This window comes from Chroicocephalus ridibundus, chromosome 3 (assembly GCF_963924245.1).
Source record: "Chroicocephalus ridibundus chromosome 3, bChrRid1.1, whole genome shotgun sequence".
NCBI lineage: Eukaryota > Metazoa > Chordata > Aves > Charadriiformes > Laridae > Chroicocephalus > Chroicocephalus ridibundus.
The window spans coordinates 125728568-125743778 of NC_086286.1; the positions used below are offsets into that span (position 1 = coordinate 125728568).

General features: G+C 47.7%; 1 protein-coding gene across 4 annotated transcripts in view; it reads right to left on the reverse strand.

Moving 5' to 3' along the window:
- Positions 1–15211, reverse strand: part of BLK (BLK proto-oncogene, Src family tyrosine kinase) — a 47088-nt gene that overhangs the window by 29095 nt on the left and 2782 nt on the right. For 3 of the 4 annotated variants that reach the window (XM_063327840.1, XM_063327839.1, XM_063327841.1), the window contains one exon: positions 1229–1331. In XM_063327840.1, the coding sequence (XP_063183910.1) occupies positions 1229–1330 (102 nt within the window). In that variant the 5' untranslated portion in view covers position 1331. Of the gene's footprint in view, positions 1–1228; positions 1332–8525; positions 8753–15211 lie in introns of those variants that run through there. The other variant, XM_063327842.1, reaches the window with a different exon arrangement.

Consider the following 15211-nt stretch of genomic DNA (forward strand, 5'->3'; position numbering starts at 1 on the left):
TAGCAGCAGTGTGGGCTGGGAGCGCTGCTCACCCACTGCCATTTCTAATTTAGCTGAAGGAAATATAGACTTCCCCTGATATGTGAGAGCTTAGTGCCCGTGGCAAAAAAAAAATGAGTGTCAGAAGGTGATTGATGATACTATATTTACACTGATAACAGCTCCTCTCCAGTGAGCTGGAGAGAAGGAAATTTAAGAAAAGAACATCCTCTTGGTCAATCTGACATCTGCTGTTGTGAAAACTGGACTTTGTAACCATGGGAGAACTCAGAAATGAAACTAAAGGAGTGAAAAACATCTCCACCTCTCATCAGAAGCAATGATAGGCAATTCCTCCCCGCTTCTGAGAACTTAAGACCCAAGATGATTTTCACGTTGACAGTTGCACCTAGAGTTTTTCTTGTACTAGCTGCTGGATGCAGGGCTGACAAGGGCAGGAAAAGAGAAAATAACTTCATGTCCTCTTTCCAGCAAGAGACAGACAGACAGACAAAGTGATTCTGCAAGTTTAAATAACGGGTCTGTCATTTAAGGTCTCCTCAATCCAGTCTCGGTGTCTTACTGATCTGTGTCCATGTAAGGAAAGGCCGTATGAATTCAAAGGGAGCAGCAGATGCTCAGTGTTCCTGATTCTCAGCCATGGATTAGGTGTAGACCCTCTTTAGTGAACCTGTTGTCCTCCCTGATGGTAAAGTTTCCACTGCGGTTTGTAGCTTTGAATCTGAGCTTGAATCTGACCCATCTTTGTGCCGTTTGCAAGTCAGCAACATCAGCTTGGGCTGCAGAGTGCTGAGAAATATGTCTAAGAAATATGGGGATCAGCTCGGAGGACTTGTGCCCTCTGCACCTTCTCTCCCTGTCTCCTGCCCTGCTCTCCAGTCCAGCCCAAGCAACTAACACGAGGAGAACCACCATCCCTTGCCCACTCAGAGAATTCACGGCCATAACCTATACCCAAAGAGAAAACGGCATTCTTTTTGACAGGGAAAAACCCTAGAGCAAGAAAGTGTTGACTGAACAGTTCACTCCATATTAAGAATCTCATGGGGAGAAGCCAGGCATAAACGTTTGTTTTTTGCCTCTAAAACAGGATTACCCAATTGGTGACCCAATTTTAGGAACCAGAAGTACTCAAGTTCCTGCTGGCACACACAAGTATTGCCTGCATCACCCCAGACACTGACTGAGCTGTGGAGGACCCCAAAATGACACAAAACTGCAGGCTTACCTTGGGTGGGGCGGCAGGAGGTTTACTCTTGGTTTTTGGGTTGCTTCCAGAAGCATGTTTCTCGTCGGATGCTAGCTGATTTTTGCTCCAGAGCAATCCCATCCTGGAAGGAAGACCAGAAACGACTCTTTAATGAGACTGCTCTTGGGAAAAGGAGCAGGCACTGAGGGACAAAACAGTCTTCTCATTCATGAAGAACAAGTTGGAGAAGACAAGAATGAAGGACAAGGGGACAGTGGAGAGAAGAGTCTAAAATCATTCCATCTACAGTCCTCCTACTACCTTGGACCTTGTGAACCCCGTAGTTTCTGTTCCCACACAACTCTGGTATTTCACACTTTGCAGATGGGGCTCAGACAGACACTATAAGCCACCAGAAAAAAATGAGCACAGATGATTGGTTTGGATATGTCCCCGGTCCAATGCAGAAATCCCCAGCCAACATTGAGCAGACTTGCTCCAGAGCTGGGTGATGCCGCGTGCAGGCACTACTGGAGGGTCTAAAAGGGGGTCAAAGATCCTGGGGAATATCCCTGTGATGAGAAGCTCAGATGTACCAGGGCTTCAAGAGTGTCATACAGGCCCCAGACCAAGACCAAGCTGTACTCATGCTACTCAGTGCCTTCTGTAGGTCATGTCCCTCCCAAGCAGCAAGAGCAGCTCACAGACGTGGTAGCTACCTGCATGATACCAGTCCCACTTTTCCTTGTGCTTAAGGAGCACAGACACACCCTCAGCTTGTCCACGAAGGCATGGGACCTGATGGGACACTTTGGAGGACTGCAAGAGGAGTCAAACATGGTGTGGTTTTGCATCCTTCCCACCTGTAAAGTGTGGGCCTGAGGTTTGACTCAGTTGTCCATATGCAATGCGCCTTTTGATGTGCCCTGGGGTCTCACACACTGTGGGTCTCCCATACATCCTGGATTACATTTCCCAGCCCCATGTGTGTTTCTCAGACCTTCTGAACACCTCAAGGATCATTAGACATAAATGAATCAAACCCTTTCCGTGGGCTATCCTCTGGTCTACCCTTGGGTTTCCACACTTGTGCTTGAGGGTTCGTTTAACTCGCAGCCCAGAAATGTAATTTCAGCTCTGTTCAATAATTATGGCATAATACTGGGTGTGGGTAGCCAAGGTAGCCAAACCGTGACAAACTCAACCTGCTCAGCCCCCTGAAAAAGTTGAAACCGGCATTACTGAAGTGCTGTTGCCATGAGGATGTAAGATATCTACACCTTCCGGCACCAAAGTCTGCCCCTGCTTTGAACGAAAGGCATTGAAAGGTGTCCAGAAAAACCCAACCCCTAAATACTCATAGCTGAGCAAAGATATGTTGGCTTCTACTCTTGCCCAAATACCTCAAGATCTGCAATGAACATGGAGAGTCAGGGACTGGAGTATTGGGGACCAATGTTGTTAGTCACTTCCCCCCAAATGTCAGTCTGATGCTGGGTTGTGATAGTCAGACTCCAACAGGTGTGTTCAAAAAAGCTTCCAGTAAACCAGTCTTGCAGGAAAAAAATATTCCAGTAAAAGCAACTTTATTTTCCTTTCTAGCACATTTCTAATATTTAAAAAACTGGGACTCTGAAATGAGGTTTCTAACAGAGCCATCCCGATATTTTAAGGTGTTATTTTTTTTAAATATCTTCTCCCTTCTGCCTCATTTTTATTTTCATTAATAAAGTGAGCAAAATGGAAGGAACTGGTGAAATATTTCAGGATAGCCCAATACATATTTTTCCCCCCAATCAAAACTTTTTCAGCATCCAAACTTCTCTCAGCTCTTCTCTGACCTGATTTTACAAATGACCCATCCGTCTGTAACCAGGTCTCGGCACCGCTCGGGGCACTGACAACACGGTTGGAGGGGAAGTTTCAGCCACTGAATCAGCCACAGCATTTCCTGCAGCAAGTTCATTTTCATTTGGCAGCCTCCCTTCCAGGTTGCAACCAGGGTTTGCTTTGCTTAGAAGATCTGGTTGTCATGCAATGGCACATGATTTACTAAGCCAGCTTTTCCTGCTTTTCCACTTGCAAATTGCTGGAAGATAACTTTGGGCTGGAATTTCTGATTCCGGAGAGTGTTAGTTGCCAGGATAGTAAGTGAGAGTAGCTGGAGTTCCCTTTTCACCCAGGGAACTGCAAGGTATCATTTTAAGTCAGGGCTGGATGATGAAAAGTTTTAGGTGTCACCCATTATCAACCAAGAAAGGCACAGAGTCTACCTATGCATTGAACATCTATCTATGGTCCTTGTTACTATCTCACTGGAGCATCTTGGGGTCTTTGACACGCTTTGCCCCTGAATGGGAGACACAGACGTAGCCATTGCTCTTTTCAACAGAGTTAGGGGACGTGAGATATGGCACGAGTCAGCAATATGCTTCAACCACCAGTTATGTCACCAGGATGATCTTACGAGAGGATTGATGGACCATCTGCAAGATGGTGGATGCACATTTCGGGGTTTTGAGTTGTTCTCGGTGAGGGCACTAGTGGGGCAGGGTGGGAAAAGGCATGAAGGAAGGTCAACCTCGGCAAGTCCCATCAGGCCCTTGTGGTCATCCCAAGTCCCCCAACAGGGTTTTAGAGGAGTGAGGACCATGCTCTAACCTGTGCACCTTCCCACGGTGCTCCTGTGTCCAGGACACATTGCAACCCTTTCTGCACCACCCTGAGACTGGAGGCACCTCTCTGCATGCTTGCACAAGCTGAGCTTTCTCCTCGCACCCATGTGAGACACATCTGTCCAAAGTGGCACAGAGAAGTGAACAGCGTGTCCCAGCATGGATGGGAAATGGAACCGGCGCAAAGTCTCCCACAAAGGTCACTTGCTCCCTCCCACGCACAAAAGACGTTAGCACAGCTCTGGGTATTCACAGTCCCTACGAAATCCACCCTTTGTGCTCTCCAGGTCGCCTCTGCAGCCTTCGGCAGCCAAGACAACCATCCTCCTTCCCAGCAGGTGCTATACAAAATCCCAAAATAGCGCCGCAGACAAATGTTGCCAGATACGGAGGGCGGCTGGTGGATTCCCAGCCCACAGCTGGTGGAGTGTTCATTTTTTAAAATTTTTTTTTTTTTTACCAAAAAAAGGTGGCTGAGTTGAATGTACGTTGTTCCACAGTGTTTCTGCTTCTGATTAATGTTTTTTAAAATTAGTTTCCCAAAAATATCTTGAGAAAAGTAACTCCTAACCATTTTTATTGGGTTTGGGTGGTTGGTTTTATTTATTTTTTTCCCAGCGGAAAAGAGCACTGGGGAGAAAACAGTAACTGAGAAAAGCATGAAAATTTCCTTTCGTGAATGTACAGTTTTTCACATCCAAAAATATTTGTTTATTTTTAATAACTGAGAGTGGGGAAACTCGTTTCCTCAACTTTACTCAAGTTCAAAAAAAGAAGATTTATAAAACGATTTCTTTTTAAAGCAACCAGAAATCAAGATGGGACAAAAAACAAAATTAAGGCAATGCAAAATTTTTCCATGTGTTTGAAAAGTTTCAGCAAAAAATAGTCTAGCTTAGCTGCTGATAAGTTTTGAGTAAAAATATTTGATGCATAATTCTTCCTGGGAGAGTCAAGCAAGCCTTTGTTAAGGAAGTCAATAGAGACCAGGACGGTGAGCTCTGTGTAGCATCCAACTCTGAACACATGTGGGACAGATGTGCAGGTCACAGGAATGCTGGATGCTTCTACAGGACCTCAAGAATAGTGTGCCCCATATAGCAGGATGAGAGGCAGTAATTTTAGTAACTGTCAGAGGGGCAGTTATGGTGTTTTTGCTAGCAAGAGCTGGATGCGGGTACAGATCTTCCCACAGCAGTGGGCCAAGGGGAGGTCTTCTGAAGATCCCACCACAAATTCCTGCTCCAGCAACGCTTGATGGCATTTGGACAACATCTTCATGGTGGAAAGGAGAAGATGTGGTTAAATGTCCTATCACTCACTTGTCTTCAAAGAGGGTTGGAGAACATACCCTAGAGGAGCAACCTGTCAAGTTGAACTTGGAAGGGGGACCAGTAGAGGTAGACATAAGTCTTTGTTGACCACAGGGTTTGGAGACCTGCCTTGCCCCTACGATGGGCGTGTTTTAAGTGCCCAGGGTTGGCTAAAGCAAACAGGACAGTGTCGAATTGGACCTGCTGGATGCACTTCTTCCTTTTGTTGCAGCAGATGAGAGGGTGGGAAGGAAGGAACCTGGGCTAAGCCAGGCACTGCAAGCATTTGCCCATCTCATCTTTACGGTAAGAAGCCCTGCACCATGGCCACACCATCTACTGCTGTTGGCTGGTTTCCGCTACCAGAGCAAGAGACCTCAAAAGTTGTTTCTGATGAGAATGCATCAACGTCTTCTGCAGCAGGGATGTGGATGACACAGACAAACGGCCTTGGGATTGCAGGGGCGGGTGCGGGGGAAAAAAAAAGACAGAATCTAGCAGAAAAGCAGAAGTCTCGGCTCATTATTTGCCTCACCCCCATGAAACTGCCATGGAAAAATAGGTTAAGACCCAAGCAAGCCAATAGTGTTTCACTGTGAGGGCAGCTCCAAAAACCCCTCCAAGCCCAGTGAAATCACAAAATGAGCCCCTTTCCGTTCAGATTCTAGGGCGGACCCAACAAAGTGTTTTCGTAGTTCACCAAGACTAGATATTTCAATTAATTTTAAAACTTCAGAACGTCTTTTTTAAGAAAACACAAGGAAATGGCATTAAAAACACTAAAAAAAATACTTTGAAAATGCAGATATAGCCAATTATGAAGGGTTTTAATTGCTGAATTTCTCTTTGGAAGTTCTCCCCCTTCCAGCAAGAATTGCTGAAATCAACTCTCTTTGGATGCAATAATTTAAGTATTCCAGATTTGCATTTTTGCATCATTGAGGAGCTAAAAAGTTCAGTAGAAAAAAAATAATTCCCCTAGTTCTAGGAACATCCCAGATGCATTAAATTCTCTTTTTCCTCTTCAATACTTTTCCTGACCTGGCACCCTTGGATTGCTTTGCAAGACACAAAATTGGAGAATTACTGAAGATCTTGGTGAGCTCAGCTACTTAAATAGGAATGAAGATTTGCTACTGAAGCGTTTTCTACTGTGACTGTTTTCTACATTTGCTGGGTTTTGGTCAAGTTCTTTTTATCTTTTTTTTTTTTTTAAATGATTAGCGGCTTTGTTGCTAGGAGGTGGTTCGAAGACCGCTATAAACAAGTGTGCTGTGCTATAAACAGCACTGACCATGCAGGTCTTTCTCAGAGGCAGAAGGTGGAGGCAACAGCCACCGTCCTCTACGACACGGCGGCCAAAGTCTTGCTGAAGACCCCTCACCGCATGTGGGAGGGCAGAGAGACCTTCTGTGATGAGCAACCTGGTCTGGTGGGAGGTGTCCCTGCCCGGGGCTGGGGGGTTGGAACTGGATGATCTTTAAGGTCCCTTCCAACCTAAACCATTCTGTGATTCTATGATTCTATGGTACACCCAGCACTGGGTCTCCAGCTAACATCAGGGGTACACATTGCAGAAATGAGACTGGAGCCCACTGGCTTATTTTGGGACCCCTTGCTGCAATCCTAACCAGTTTGCTGTTTCCATTGCAACCTAAGACTGCCCTGAATCTATCGTCTTTCTTAGGCCGTGTTTTGTGGGTGAACCTGTCCCAAGCAAACGAACCAAGCAGAAAATCTGGCTGTTTCAGGCCTTTCTGAAGAGCTGTCACACCCCATGGGAGAAGGCTGTGTGTGACACTGGTGGGTGGGAGCACACAGATTTCCAGGATCCTGAGTTTAAACAGATGCAAAAAGTTTCTTGACAGGAAAAGGGAAAAAAAAAATATAATAAAAGCTTCTTGCTCTCTCCACAAGTAGAAAACAGCCGCCTGTTGCCAGAGCGGTTATTCACTAATCAAAACTTCTGTCTGGAGGAAAAAATGCCTGCTTACATTGAGCTTTGTGCCCTGCTGGAACCTGGCAGAAGCTTGGCTGAGCTGGAAGAGGCTGTGGGCCAGGGAGCAGAGACAGGGCTCAGGGTCCCGGGGGAGGGAGGGGAAGAGCAAGAGGGCAGACTGCTTATCCCACCTCCCTTAAACATGCTTTCCTCATGAGTTCACCCCAGCCCTTGCATCAGCCAGGTGGGACGTCTGCTGGGGATGGCTCTGCAGGACCTGCAGCACAGGGAGGTGGGATGCACTGGAGCAGGGAAGGAGGAGGATGGGGCCAGGATAAGCAGGCATATCCCTTTGGGTACACGGAGCATCTCTGAGGTTCTTCGGGTAAGAGAGGTTTTATCACAAAATTGCATTGCTTGACGGCAATTTCTGCAGTGGCTGGAATATCAACCCAAATTTCAACTCAAACCTATCTGCCGCCCAATGCGGGTGTGGGCCAGGCTTGTGAATGGGCTGTGGGCAAGCTGGAGCACAGCAGGGAGAAATCCTGTCCAGAGGCCACCCCTAACTGAGGTCTAAGTCCTGTGGAGGTGGGCACAGTCCATGCTTGCTTCGGCCAAAATCCATGATGCTCTGCTTTACAGTGCTCTGTGGGTACATCAGGGTGGTCTGTGGGGATGTGGGGAGATCCTGGCCCTCACAGCCCTGGGGACATGAGGAGATGGACAGGGTGTCCCTCCACACCTCTATGTGTGGCCACCCACATTTCTGGCCTGGGAAAGAACCTTCTGGAGGCTCTTTTCCTAGTAGAAAGACAGCATTTTGTAGGAACTGTCAGTCATGTCCCAAGAGGAGCAATGAAGCTGGTGGCAGGCTGGTGCTCAGGCACTCCGTCCTGTCAGAGACCCCCTCCTTGGGTCGGGTCTCAGAGGGAATGATGCTCCCTCCCACCATCCTTCAGATGCGGCAAAGGGCTGTAGGGAAAGATGTACATCTCCAGTTTCCCACCTGAACACCTCCAACCGCTTGGAAAGACGTGTCAGAGATAGCTACTGGATGCAGAGCCTCTCCCCTACTCATCACAGTTGTGTCCAGCTCCAGACAGCTTTTCCCACACATAAAACCTCTCGTCCCCTCTTAAGACATTTACTTTTCCCCCTCTCCTTCTGCAGTAAACCCAGGGAACAGCATCCCTGCAAACCATCCCTTCGGGATGGATCCTAGCAGTCGCTGGGTAGTGTCCCCATCACCTCTCTCTCTACCCCACACATCTTGGGGAAGGGAAGCAGCGCAAGGGGGGCATCACGTGAAGAAGGGATGGGAGAGAGGAAAACGATAGAGAAAAACCTGCTGGGATTCTCCCCACCCGCGAGGGAATCTGGACGGCCATGGGATGTTCCCTACTTGCCTGCTTCCTATGCAGCTGCTCCTGGAGACGCGATCTGAGGACGGACGAACCGCTGGTCCGACCCATGACAGATGCTCCATGGGGCTGAAGGCCCGTGCAGAATTTCCGTGTTAGAGACCTCTGGCTCCCACCGCATCCACACCATCCATGGGACCGACCGCTTTGAATGCTACACCCCCAGGTTGCAGGAGCAGCCTGATTTTGCAATTGCTTTTAATGGACTTTCTTTTTTTAATCAGGTCTTTGTGTCAGAAACTGGCTCTTTTCTTCCCCCCAAGGATTCCTTGCTCTATTTTGAACATAAAAATGATCATCTGGGAGGGGGTGGGAGTTGTACTTCCCAGACAATCTGGCCAATGAAAATAGCAGTGAGGAAGGCGAGGAGCCCAAAGAGAATCCAGACACAAAACCCAGCAAAACCCACAGGCTATTAACAGCTGTCATTAAAAACAGCTACAATGACAGCGAGTGGGTTGTGTTTCCACTATGCAAACCACCAAATTTTAGGAAACAGCTGAACAAACTGGCATCGCAATGATCTTTCCTTTCCGTGATTAAAAAAAAGACCTTTTCAGACGAAATGCATCTTGTTCCAATGAGCCCCAACCCTCTATGAACCTACTCAACCATGGCGCTGGGGAGGCAGCGTGGTCTAACGAATGAAGACCTGGACAGGGACTTGTGGGTGACTCTGAGGAAGTGACTTTCTCATTCTGCCTCAGCGTGTTCAACAGGGAGACTGAAACGCCTCTGTCCTGGGAGATAAATGTTGTATAAGAAACAAGATCTGTTTCTACAGACTCCTGAGGCTTCCCATAAGGTGCATAATGAGTTGGCTTCTCTGCGGTGTTTTGAATGTATTTGTTTAAGCTGTTGACCCCCATAAAAACCACCATATAAACCTCTGTGGCTAATGGCATTGCATCATTTTTACGTGATATGGGGCAGCAGGAGGGAAGGGAGTCTTGGTCTCCGTGACCTCAGGGCTGGAATGACCTCATGTAGTTTGCACTTCAGCTGCTCTCACTGAGAAGGACAAACGCAAGCCGACGTCCGCCGAGCGTGAGGCACAACCTAAAGGTCGCCCACACACTGGTGATGTTGTTTACAGGAGGAAAGGCTTCGCGGAGCAAGTCTAAGCTGAGATCAAGGCAGACGACCAGCCAGAAGACCCAAGGACAAGATGAGGCTGGCTTGAGGACATGATGCTGTGTGAGACGGGAGCAGCTGCTCCAGGATGGATGTGCCTGATGGCCCAACACTGCTCATGGGGCTGTGAAGTGTCTTTGAAATGCATGGCATAGAAATCAGCCTTGGCTCTGAGCTCCTGACAAAGGAAGAAAACCCCGTGGAGGGCTGCAAGGTTGTCTGGGCCATAATCAGGCCCAGGGGTCTGCAAGTGCTCGGGGGTCACACCGTACCTCTTACCCTAGACCGTCAGCACAGGGGGACTTTGAAGACAACCAGGACAGAGTCCCACTCCATCGCCCCTCACCTAGGTGTGCTGCAGAATCATGCCTGCTGCTTGCATACCAAGGAGACACAGAAATGAGGAAGCCCTTGCAGATTCGTCAAACTTCTCCCTTGCTGGCTTGCATGTCAATTCTCCTCCAGCTAAGGGCAGGGGAGACAGGAGACGAATGGAGATGGTTGGGTTGGGTCTGGGGAAGGAGAGGACAGCTTCAGGGTTAGCTGGAGAGTTTTGAGCTTTAGGGCAGAGGCTCGTCCCTTGGTGGGGAGCACGTCTGTGGTACCTGACTGCTCTTTGCTAGGCGAGCTTCACTTCCTATTCCTATGAAAAGGGAAGTTGCTTTTTTAGAAAGCTGCTTGTCGCCCACCGCTGAGGTAGGAAGGAGGTGCTGCCACGAGGTGCAGCAAAGCCTTAGAAATAAGCCAGTAGCTGCCAAGTCATCTTGGGAAACAGGGTGACAGCACGGCAGCTCCAGACAGAAACCTGCTTCTGATTTGAGACTTTTTCCTGATGCTGACCGTGGGGAAACCCAGCAGCTGCAGCCAGGCTTCTGCGAAGACCCATCCGGCGACCGCCACGGTTCAAGTGGCTCAGAAGCAAGAAGTAAAAATAAAAAGGGTTAGATACAGTGTGGGCTGCTTGTTGCATCCCAGGGAGGTTTTCTGGTGTCTAAGATATCCTGTCTGTGGCCCTGCATGTCTCCTGGGGCACAGGCCTTCACCCCTGTGCCTCCTGTTTCCTCCAGGCTGGGCATCTCGGGGACATGAGATGAGCCCCAGATTCAAGAAGGCCAGGCAGGGAGTGCCCTTCTGCAATTTACTTATTCAGAAATCATGAAGCCACGGCTCAGGGATGTCCTTTGAAAGCAGCTGGAGGGACACCACTGAGAAACCACGTGAAAAAAGGCAATAAAAAGAGAGAAAGTCTCTCTTACGTAGCTCCCGGGTCGCTCCAGATGGGTTCCACCTGCCCCAACTTCCCCGACCTGAAAGTGCAGGCTATAATCTCACCCAGCTGAGTAGGGTCTGTCTGGCAATTGTTTCCACCCTGTTTTCATACGTCAGCCCCCAGATGTTCTCCAGCATCTTTGCAGGCCTCTACATGAGTGTGCAATCCCAAGGACAGCTTTTACAGTCCCCTGTAAGAAGTGCATGGAGACCAGAGGTCCAGCCCATGCAATAATTGCTCATGGGCTCTTAGGCTTGCCCCTAAGAAAGTCCTCTAGGACCTACCACCCCACAGGACATGGAGAGGGACCAGAAAATGTGGCGGATTCCCTCCAGATGACCCACAGCCCACTGGTTTGACCCCACAGCCAGACACCTACACTGGTGGCCCACTCCATAGACCCTTTCTGCAGCAGTGCCCACTCCCACTGCATTTTATCCAGATCACATCAAACCAAAAATTTTTCCGTTAAGGTGTCTGCTGCAGAGGTGACTCTGGCTTTGATCTGAAACCACCAAGAAGGATGGAGGCACCTCTCCTCTTCCAACTGCCCCCCAGGGCTGCTTCCCTGTACTGCTGCTGTGAAAGCTGGGCAGCTCATTCCTTCCAGATGATGTTTTCATGGTCTCGCCATGTTTTTCTCTTCCCTGTTAAAAATGAGTTGTATAATTTGCCATCTGAACCTCCCTGTTTCCATTCTTGTAGCAGATTAAAAGCTTATTTAATGCTCCTGGAAGATGATGACGCAATTTAACCAACCCACCAGCCTCCATTTTGAGCACTTAGACTTTCGGAGCTCTCTGAGGCAGCATCTTGACTAGTAAAATAGGCAATATCTGGGCTCATTCTCCCAAGCTTTAAAATTAGGTGGCTACACCCAAACTCCTCGTAGTCCCCATCCCGTACTAGCTACTGGATTGAGTTTGGGAAAATCGAGCCTGATTGCCGAGGTTGCACTACCTGCCTGTTGTGTCTCCGCTTTCAAAGAGACAGGCTGTCCCTTTACCCCTGATACACCGTCCTAAACACATCACCGAGTTTGGGATGACACACAGACACAGGCACCTTGTGTAGCCCCAGGTACCAGACCACCCCGAGCACAGGGTGGTGACGGGCTCCCTCCTGCTTCACTGCTGTTATTCATTGCCGAGTCCCGTGGGCATTGCAGGGCTGTCTTGAGGGATTGGCATGAAAAATGTAGCAGTGGCTTTGGCTGATGGTAACTGGGGGACATTCTACTAATAGGGGTGACTAAAGAGATTTTTTTCTCGACGCGTTTAGGAAAAGCCTTTTTGGAGGGAGAAAGTGACTTTTTTTCTTTTTCGACGTCTCACGTCCAGATAAGAGAACTAGCGAGGAGAAATGCAAACATTTTAACACAGACACCTTTCTGGTGACCTCATGGAAGTGTGAATTCCCACTCTCCAGAATCAGTACAACCCCTTGCAGAAAACAGTCACCGGAGAAGCACCGAGCACAGCCCTCTGCCCCGAGGCAGGATCAGCCCTCACAAAACCTTGCCAGAGGAGCGTGTGGTCCTTGCTCCCGAGAGCCTGCCCATGCTGGACATGTCGGTGCCGATTCTTCTCTCCTACCCCCACCAGTCCTCCCTTCCAGGCTTTCTCTACACTACTCACACCATCCCTTTTCTTGGCTACCTGCAGCAGCCAAGACCCTGCCTCAATACTATTTTCGTTTTGATGTTAGTTAAAAAAACAAACACCACACTATTTTTTAATCCCTTGTTCAAAATGAGAAGATGAGCTTGTCTTTCACAATTAAAGGGATATTCAAACTCCTCTATGGTGCTTGAAGGAGATAGAGACGCAGCAGAACAAAGCCAAACCTCCCAGCTAAGTCTATTGCAGAGGTTATTAACGGCACAGAACTGATGGGCCTGATCCGCTCTCAGGTTACCTCATCTTTGATCTGGTCTAATTCTATTGCATCAGAGCCAGAAGAAATCTTATTTCCTCAATTATTTTTTTTTCCTCAGTGTCTATACTCTCACTCGCATCAGCAGGACAGGTTGATGCCTGTGCACGCGTTGGGTTTACACAGCCAGAATTTCTTCCCACCTGGCTACTCCCTCTCTTGTAAAGAGTCCCGCAGTCTCAGTCCCCTTCTGTGCACTGTTGTTTTTCATTGTCAGCCCACCCAGCACTTCTGCAGAGAACTTTTTTCCTACTTTTCCACTGAAATTTCCAGGGAAAAAAGTATTCCATGGGAAATTGCCACCCTTGAAAAAGTTCTGTCACTAAAACACCATGCATATTGGCATCTTTCACTGGAAAAGAATAATTTCCCATGCAAGTTTGCTATATAAATGTCTCAAGCAGCTGCAGTCTTCTTCCTGTGCTTCTAAAATGGTGAAGGCCAAATATGTAAGATACAGCCAGGAAAAACTCTTGAGATAAAAGTAGACGTAAAACTTTTATATTGTTTTCTCCATTTGCCTAGCATGACCTTCCTTCTCCCTCCTTCCCTCACGTATTGGAGGTGATGTCTTGATTTTTCCATAGATCAAATTTAACCTCTATTCAGAGTCCACTTCTCAAGCATCATCCTCCCATACAACTATTTTGAGATGTTCTGCCCCAAATTTTCATGGTTCCAAGCCCTTCACTGTCAGCAGCTAGTCACATAAATGTGGATGGCATCATGGCTTGGGTGTTGGGCAGGCAACTGGCTGGGCTGAAAGAAGTCCTTCAGCTCCTCTGCCCGCGGCATTTTGTCGAGGTTTTTCTTTCCCACCCCAGGGTTTCATGGACAAGAGGGGTACCTTCTTATGAGGACACCTTGTGAGACCTGATAGTCCTTCACCACTAGCCACCATAACCCGGGGAAACACAGAGGTCTGAGAATAGGGGAGGTTGTCACCTCCTTAGTAAGAGGGTACACGATAACGTAGTAAAATGGGATCCTGGGGACTAGGGCCGACCGCCTCTTTTGCCTCTTGGCCATAAGTACCCTTACACAGGGAGCACAAAATGTTTTCTCAACCAAACTTCATCCACCAATAGTCTTGCATATTCAACCATCCGTAAGGCAGACCAGACAACCTGGTCAACTGAATAATTTTTCACTCTTCTCCCCTCATTAGGTAGCAAAGGATTCTTTTGTAACCCATGTATTTTCTGTTTCTGCTCTGTCTCCTAAGTGCCCGACGCTCAGTACCCAAGGGGTCCTGCATGCTGCTTTTTGATCAAAAACGCATTTCACGGTTTCCAGAGGAGCAGAAATGATCCGTGAGATTCTGTCAAATTCGGAGAATAATTTCATAAATACATAAATAAATAAAGAGAGGGAAGTGCAGGAGAGAGACTTTGAAAAGCACATTTCAATTCAGAAGCCACGTGTATTTTGCAGGATGGCAGAAAGGTAGCACTGGCCCCTAGAAGGTCATTAATCTGGCGGAGTTACATTGCATCTGAGACACTACCTAACTTGCACTTCGGAGTCTTTCAATGATGGAAATTCCCACTGCTACTCATCAGTCTATCCCAGTCCTCCAGTTCCTGTAGCCTTAAAATCACTTCCTAACGATCAGCACTAATTTCCTTCACCGAAAGACCTGTAACTGCTTCTCCTGCCCATGGTGGACATGAAGCCTATTCCCTCCTTCTTCGCAGTGGCTCCAGCAAATGAAACAACATAACTTCTTGCAAAAATTCCTCATTGATCACACTTTCCACACCTTTGCTCAACTGTGTCCCTCTCCTTCGGGCATTTATAATTGGGTTTGGAAGTTTGAATAGGCAAGCCCACAATGTTTTCCAAATTAAAACTGACCAACATTGACAAAGGCAAAATTGCTCCCTAAAACCGCAGAAACATTGTTCTCCCACTCAGTTGCAACATTTTCTTGGAAAAAATTATAATTAGAAACCTATTTTTTATTTCAACACAAGGAGCTGCTGTGTTTTGAGTTTTGGGTTTTTTTGGGAGGGATTTCTTTGGCTGGCCAGTGAAATGAATTCACATGGATTTAACCCCGATATGGAAAACAGAATGACCTGTGAGAAGCACATGGCTTGTCCAGTATGACGTACTGGAGGTCTGGTTTACGTTCGTATTGCATATGTTGCACTTTAGCATTTATTTTAAGCAACAACCATGACTCTGTATATCCTGTTTTGTACGGTGATGTACTTTCTTTTGAGCTTCACAGTGATGTCCAGCGGTGCAGCCACCTCTTCCACAACAAGCGGCAGGACCCTGAGGCTGTAATCTGTTGCCAAGACCACCGCCAAGGCGCAATTGCATC